The sequence below is a fragment of the Oncorhynchus kisutch genome, unplaced genomic scaffold (assembly GCF_002021735.2).
Source record: "Oncorhynchus kisutch isolate 150728-3 unplaced genomic scaffold, Okis_V2 scaffold2135, whole genome shotgun sequence".
Classification (NCBI taxonomy): domain Eukaryota; kingdom Metazoa; phylum Chordata; class Actinopteri; order Salmoniformes; family Salmonidae; genus Oncorhynchus; species Oncorhynchus kisutch.
In genome coordinates, this window is record NW_022264080.1 from 19,636 (window position 1) to 27,826 (window position 8,191).

The following is an 8,191-nucleotide window of genomic DNA, read 5'->3' on the forward strand; positions in this document are numbered from 1 at the left end:
ACCCCATGTTACCCAAAAACCCCATGTTACCAAAACCTCATGTAACCAAAACCCCATGTTACCCAAACCCCCATGTTACCCAAACCCCCATGTTACCCAAACCCCATGTTACCAAAACCCCATGTTACCCAAAACCCCATGTTACCCAAAATCCCATGTTACCCAAACCCCATGTTACCCAAAAACCCATGTTACCCAAACCCCATGTTACCAAAACCCCATGTTACCCAAAATCCCATGTTACCCAAACCCCATGTTGCCCAAAACCCCATGTTACCCAAACCCCATGTTACCCAAACCCCCATGTTACCCAAACCCCCATGTTACCCAAACCCCCATGTTACCCAAACCCCATGTTACCTAAATCCCATGTTACTCTGGTGGTAAAAACCAAACTAAATGAATAATGGTGGTTGCAGTCACTTCTTTTAGATTTCTTCCAAGGTTTTAGAAAGAGAAACTAATTCTGAACTTATTATTAAAATTCAGCTTCATTCTACTCCTACTCCGTCCCCTGGGCTGCTCTCTCCTCTCCCGGTCCAGCTTCAGCTCTGGAGCTCAGAGAGACCATCTCCATGGCATTGACATAAAGATCCATGCTGCTCACCCTGTTCACTCTCTTCTGCCTCCTGGTGGGCTAGGGAGACACAGCACCAACAGTCAGACATTTACTCTCTAGTATCTCCATTCTCTCTCCCTCCCTCTCCCCCTCCTCACCCTCTAGTTTAAATGACTTGTAACATCTGAGTAAATGTCTTTACCTTGTAGTACAGGTAGGAGGTGGTGATGGCTGTCAGTAGGATCAGCAGCACTACAACGTGTCTGATGATGAAGGCTGGCAGAGGAGAGGCTGCAAACAGAAACACCTTTGATGAGGGGACTGATCATCATCACATAGATCTGTGGAAAATCTGTCAATGACAAAGTTATAAGTCTGGTTCATGTTCAGTTACCTGTTATGGTGAGGGAGAGGAGCTCACTCTCAGAGGAGAAGTTATGAGAGAAAACATAATTGTCATAAACACAGCTGTAGTTCCCTTGGTGGGAGTCATCTGCAGCAGGGAAGAGGAAGGCAGCAGAGTGATTGACAGCTGGCTGGGTCTGGGTTCTGTTGGAGCCGGTGAACGTGAGGAGGAAGGAGCCTCCTGGGTACTGTGGCTGAGTGGAGCAGGTGATGGTGAAGTTGTAGCCCCTGAACATCTCAGGCCCCTGGTGGCCCCTGAAGACCCCTCCCATTGGGTCAGTCAGGTAGATATCAGGCTGGACCAGGAGATCTGTAACAATAAAAGAGAACAAGATAAACCTCTTCAACTAGTTTCCTATAGATATGACAATAACATCATCATGTAACAGTGCCAGCCACCCTTCCTCACAGGGCAACATGAGTAGTGGGCCTACAGTCACTGAGACAACATATGTTGATATCAGGCTGAAGCAGGACATCTGGAACAAGAGGAGAGAAAAAGAAAACGTAGCTCCTCAACTACTTTCCTCATTTAGATGTGATGTACAAAGCATTCTGGGATATTTAAGTTGTATTTGATTCCTACTTGACTGAGTGATCTATTTAGTAAAGCAGACTGACAAGTTAAACAGTCATCATGAGAGGTGCAGAGGAAGTTGTATGAATGAAGGAAATCAATTGAATATAATTATAATATGTTGTTATTACCTGAGCAGATCACTGTGAGTCCAGGAAGGAAATCATAACTTCTAAAACACTCCCTCAGTGAAGACTCATCCCCTTCACAGTAAACTCTAATCCCTCCAGTGGTGTTTCCAGGTAGTGCTGAAACAGTGGAGCCACAACCCAGCTGTCTACACACTACTGCAGCTACATTCTCCTGGTTCCAGTCATCAGCTTCCACAGTCCTCCACTCTCCCTGGTCGTACCCCTCCACTACACCAGCACAGCGACTGCCTCCTCCCACCAGCCTCACATCATCAGGCTCTGAGAAAAGAAAGAGAGAGACAGTAATCTTACTATTTTCTCACTAAAACACACCTATATTGTCTCTCATATTCTTCACTCCAGGTGAGAAACAATGTTGACTGAATGACAAACTGTTTCTAACCTGAGCAGGTGAGTCCAACAGCATTACCAGGTAGGCAGGTGTTGTTCTCTCTGTCTGAGGTGTCACAGTCCAAGAGAAGGGACTCTTTGCCTTTACACTGGAACTCTTTATCCCAGGTCTGACCCCCACCTTCTCCATAGAGCCCCCCCTGTAGAGCTGCAGGAACCCCACAGCCAAGCTCCCCACAGACTACCTCTGCATCCTGCCGGTCAAAGTCAGCTTCACACACTGAGGCCCAGGACTGATTGGACTTCACCTCCACTCTCCCAGAGCAGAGACCAGCTCCATCCACAAGCCGCACAGACTCTGGAGAAAAAGAGTTGGTTGAACATTCAATCAGTTTTGTTGACGACACTGTCAAGGACTAAACACAAATATGTTGGATAAAAGATAGTAGTTTGCTATGTTTGATACTGTAAGAGGTAGAAATGGGTTCTTAGTCACTCAGGATCGGGTTGGGAATAATGCAGGTAGGAGACAGGAATAAGTTCACTTCACTTTATAGAAAATAAACAGCTGGACATCCATTAGGCAGCTTCACTTCAGTACCATCTGAACTACAATGATCTGCCCATGAACATCTCCCATAAACCAATATGACAAACACAAATATAATGTTTAAATACATCTGACATCTCTCCCTCTATTTAAATGAAATAAAAACACATAAAACATGATACATGGTAATATTGTATAATGTATAAATAAATCTCTCAATATGACCAGTCTCTTACCTGAACAGGTCACATGACGATAATATCCACCATCACAGACACCAGGTCCTCCTTTGATGTTACACCATCTAATAGAAGACTCATCTCTCCTACATCTCCACATCGTGACTCCTCTTCTTCCATCTACAAACAGAGGTCCTCTAGATTCAGCTACAGGATTCCCACAGTCCAGCTCTCTACACACAATCTTAGCATCTCTCATCATTCTCCACCACCTAAAACATAGACCCAACCACTCTCCTTCATAGAAGACTTCCACTGTCCCAGAACAGGAAGTGGTCCCATTCACCAGTCTGACTGAGTCTTCAGCTGTAAACAGCAGAGAGGAAAACACAGTGGTGAGGACAGATGATGACAGTGATTCTGTTATTCTAACAGCAGTGATGCTTTGTGGTTGACAAGTATTAGTACCATAAAACACTACTTGTTATTGGGGTTTAGAATGGTTTGTATGGACACATGAATTTCTCCATGTGGGATAATAAAGTTGACTAATATTGAACTGCTATAATCACTGTAGATTTATACTCTACCTACCTAGTTGTCTGACGCTTTGAGCCTGGAGATCTGAGGCGAAAGAGAGAGACAGAGGAGAAAGAGAGAGAAAGAGACAGAGGAGAAAGAGAGGAGTCAGAGGAAGAGAGAGGCAGAGGTTAAATGAACATCAACATGACCTTTCATGATGTGATGGGGAAGACAGGCTTATCGTTGGTATGGTGCAACAACACCCATGTGTACATACACTATATATACCAAAGTATGTGGACACCCCTTCAAATGCTGTCCCCATCTGGTCGTGCTGCTGCTCCAGTTTCAACTGTTCTTCCTGCGGCTATGGAACCCTGACCTGTTCACCGGAGGTGCTTCCTGTCCCAGACCTGCTGTTTTCAACTCTCCAGAGACAGCAGGAGCGGTAGAGATACTCTGAATGACCGGCTATGAAAAGCCAACTGACATTTACTCCTGAGGTGCTGACCTGTTGCACCCTGGACAACCACTGTGATTATTATTATTTGACCCTGCTGGTCGTCTATGAACGTTTGAACATCTTGGGTTTTAGGTTTCTGTACAGCACTTTGTGACATCAGCTGATATAAGAAGTAAATAAATAAATAAATGTGATTTGATGACAGATTTGATAGTCCTCTGAGTGGATTAATTTAGTGGATTCTATTTCAGCCACACCCCTTCCTGACAGATATATAAATCAAGCACTCAGTCATGCAATCTCCATAGACAAACACTGGCATTAGAATGGCCTTAACAGTGACTTTCAACATGGCAACATCATAGGATGCCACCTTTCATTATCCCCCAACTCCTCTCCTCTCTTCTCATCTCCTCTCCTCTCCTCCTCCCCCCCTCTCCCCCTCTCCTCTCCCTGTCCCCCTTTCTCCCTCTCCTCTCCTCCCCCTCTCCCCCTCTTCTCCCCTACCCTGTTCTCTTCTCTTCTCCCCCCTCTCCTCTTCTTACCTCCTCTTCTCCCCTTCTTGTCTTCTCCCCTCTCCTCCCTTTCCTCTACTCCCCCCTCCTTTCCTCTTCTCCTCTTCTCCCCCTCTCGTCTCCTCTTCTCCCTCTCTCTGCTCATCTCTTCTCCCCTCTCCTCCCTTACCTCTACTCCCCCCCTCCTTCCCTCGTCTCCTCTTCTCCCCCTCTCCTCTCCTCAACTTCTCTTCCCCCCTCTCCTCTTCTCTTCTCCCCCCTCCCTCTCCTCTCCACTCCCTTCCTCTCCACTTTCCTCCCCTTTCCTCCTCTCTTCTCCCCTCTCTTCTCCTCTCCTCCCCATTTCTTCTCCTCTTCTCCCCCTCTCTTCTCATCCTCTTCTCCCCCTTCTCCTCCCCCATCTCTGCTCCTCCCCCTCTCCTCTCCCCAATGTCAGCTGCTACCCCCTCTCCTCATCTGCCTTTCTCCTCTTCTCGTCTCTTCTCCACCTCATCTTCTCTTCTCTCTTCTCCTCTTCTCCCCACTCTCCTCTTCTCCCCCTCTCCTCTCCTCTTCTCCCCCCTCTCCTCCCCTCCCCCTCTCCTCTTCTCCCCCTCTCCTCCCCTCCCTCTCTCCTCTTCTCCCCTCTCCTCTCTTCTCACCATCTCCTCTTTTCCAACTCTCCTCTTCTCCCCCTCCTATTCTCCCCCTCTCTTCAACCCCCCTCTCTTCTCATCTTCTCCCCCTCTCTCCTCCCCCTCCTATTCTCCCCCTCCTATTCTCCCCCTCTGTTCTCCTATTCTGCCCCTCTCATCTTCTCCCCCTCTCTGCCCCTGTTCTCCCCCTCTCCTCCTCTCCCCCTCCTCTCCCTCTCCCTCTCTCCTCACACTACATTGATGGAGGATGGCATTGGTGTTTCTCCACAAGTAGGGTGAGGCAACATGTGTTTTCTACTTGCACGCACACACACACACACATGCACGCATGCACGCACACGCACGCTCGCACGCACAAGCATGCACACACACACACTTTTACATCATATACTTCTTCTGCTCTGTTCTTCATGTACATATCTACCTCAAATACCTTATTATTATCTATCCTGATGTCTAGTCACTTTACCCTGCCTTCATGTACATATCTACCTCAAATACCTTATTATTATCTATCCTGATGTCTAGTCACTTTACCCTGCCTTCATGTACATATCTACCTCAAATACCTTATTATTATCTATCCTGATGTCTAGTCACTTTACCCTGCCTTCATGTACATATCTACCTCAAATACCTTATTATTATCTATCCTGATGTCTAGTCACTTTACCCTGCCTTCATGTACATATCTACCTCAAATACCTTATTATTATCTATCCTGATGTCTAGTCACTTTACCCTGCCTTCATGTACATATCTACCTCAAATACCTTATTATTATCTATCCTGATGTCTAGTCACTTCACCCTGCCTTCATGTACATATCTACCTCAAATACCTTATTATTATCTATCCTGATGTCTAGTCACTTTACCCTGCCTTCATGTACATATCTACCTCAAATACCTTATTATTATCTATCCTGATGTCTAGTCACTTTACCCTGCCTTCATGTACATATCTACCTCAAATACCTTATTATTATCTATCCTGATGTCTAGTCACTTTACCCTGCCTTCATGTACATATCTACCTCAAATACCTTATTATTATCTATCCTGATGTCTAGTCACTTTACCCTGCCTTCATGTACATATCTACCTCAAATACCTTATTATACCTTATTATTGTAGCTGGAAACAGATTTTTTATGGAATATCTACACAGGTGTTCAGAGGCACATTATCAGCAACCATCCCACTTGTGTTCCAATGGCACGTTGTGTCTAATTGATCATTAGAAAACACTTAGAAAACAAGAAGCAATAAAACTGGCCTTCTTTAGACTAGTTGAGTATCTGGAGAATCAGCATTTGTGCATTCGATTACAGGCTCAAAATGGCCAGAAACAAATAACTTTTTTCTGAAACTCATCAGACTATTCTTGTTCTGAGAAATTAAATCTATTCCATGCGAGAAATTGCCAAGAAACTGAAGATCTCGTACAACGCTGTGTACTACTCCCTTCACAGAACAGTGCAAACTGGCTCTAACCAGAACAGAAAGAGGAGTGGGAGGCCCCGGTGCACAACTGAGCAAGAGGACATGTACAGTAGAGAGCCTAGTTTGAGAAACAGACGCCTCACAAGTCTCTCAACTGGCAACTTCATTAAATAGTACCCGCAAAACACCAGTCTCAACGTCAACAGTGAAGAGGTGACTCCGGGATGCTGGCCTTCTAGGCAGAGTTCCTCTGTCCAGTCTCAACGTAAACAGTGAAGAGGTGACTCCGGGATGCTGGCCTTCTAGGCAGAGTTCCTCTGTCCAGTCTCAACGTAAACAGTGAAGAGGTGACTCCGGGATGCTGGCCTTCTAGGCAGAGTTCCTCTGTCCAGTCTCAACGTAAACAGTGAAGAGGTGACTCCGGGATGCTGGCCTTCTAGGCAGAGTTCCTCTGTCCAGTCTCAACGTAAACAGTGAAGAGGTGACTCCGGGATGCTGGCCTTCTAGGCAGAGTTCCTCTGTCCAGTCTCAACGTAAACAGTGAAGAGGTGACTCCGGGATGCTGGCCTTCTAGGCAGAGTTCCTCTGTCCAGTCTCAACGTAAACAGTGAAGAGGTGACTCCGGGATGCTCTCCTTCTAGGCAGAGTTCCTCTGTCCAGTGTCTGTGTTCTGTTGTCCATCTTAATCTTTTATTGGCCAGTCTGAGATATGTCTTTTTCTTTGTAACTCTGCCTTCAAGAATCTTCCTAGAGCTGGTCGACCGGCCAAACTGAGTAATCGGGGGAGAAGGGCCTTGGTCAAGGAGGTGACCAAGAACCCGGTGGTCACCCTGACAGAGCTCCAGTGTTCCTCTGTGGAGATGAGAGAACCTTCCAGAAGGACAACAATCTCTGCAGAACTCCACCAATCAGGCCGTTATGGTAGAATGGCCAGACGGAAAAGCCACTCCTCAGTAAAAGGAACATGACAGCCCGCTGGGAGTTTGCCAAAAGGTGCCACAAGGCACCTAAAGACTCTCAGACCATCAGAAACAAGATCCTCTGGTCTGAAGTAACCAAGATTCTTTGGCCTGAATGATAAGCGTCACATCTGGAGGAAGCCTGGCATGAATAATGGAATATATTTCAGTAGCTTTTTTTTATTTTTTTATTTTTTACACATTTGCAAACATTTCTAAAAACCGGTTTTTGGTTTCCTATTATGGAGTATAGTGATGTTAGCATGGAGTATAGTGATGTTAGTATGGAGTATAGTGATGTCATTATGGGGTATAGTGATGTCATTGTGGGGTTTAGTGATGTTAGTATGGAGTATAGTGAGGTCATTATGGGGTATTGTGATGTCATTATGGGGTATAGTGATGTCATTATGGGGTATAGTGATGTCATTATGGGGTATAGTGATGTCATTATGGGGTATAGTGATGTCATTATGGGGTATAGTGATGTCATTATGGGGTATTGTGATTTCATTATGGGGTATAGTGATGTCATTATGGGGTATAGTGATGTCATTATGGGGTATAGTGATGTCATTATGGGGTATAGTGATGTCATTATGGGGTATAGTGATGTCATTATGGGGTATTGTGATTTCATTATGGGGTATAGTGATGTCATTATGGGGTATTGTGATGTCATTATGGGGTATAGTGATGTCATTATGGGGTATAGTGATGTCATTATGGGGTATAGTGATGTCATTATGGGGTATAGTGATGTCATTATGGGGTATAGTGATGTCATTATGGGGTATTGTGATTTCATTATGGGGTATAGTGATGTCATTATGGGGTATAGTGATGTCATTATGGGGTATAGTGATGTCATTATGGGGTATAGTGATGTCATTATGGGGT

At 45.3% G+C, this 8,191-nt stretch overlaps 1 protein-coding gene across 1 annotated transcript; it reads right to left on the minus strand.

The window, feature by feature from the left end:
• Positions 1–1,995: 1,995 nt before the first annotated feature.
• On the minus strand, positions 1,996–3,111 carry LOC116369294 (scavenger receptor cysteine-rich type 1 protein M130-like). The gene is made up of 2 exons (XM_031819410.1): positions 2,810–3,111; positions 1,996–2,381 (listed from the first exon to the last, which is right to left on the minus strand). Exons 1-2 carry the CDS (start codon positions 3,012–3,014, stop codon positions 2,071–2,073), a joined length of 516 nt encoding a protein of 171 aa, XP_031675270.1. The 5' UTR covers positions 3,015–3,111; the 3' UTR covers positions 1,996–2,070.
• Positions 3,112–8,191: the final 5,080 nt, after the last annotated feature.

Coding starts and splice junctions, on each gene's coding strand:
- LOC116369294 (XM_031819410.1), bottom strand. CDS start 3,014: ATGATGAGAGATGCTAAGATTGTGTGTAGAGAGCTGGACTGTGGGAAT. Junction 2,382..2,809: donor TCGTCATGTGACCTGTTCAG/GTAAGAGACTGG, acceptor CTTTTTCTCCAG/AGTCTGTGCGGCTTGTGGAT.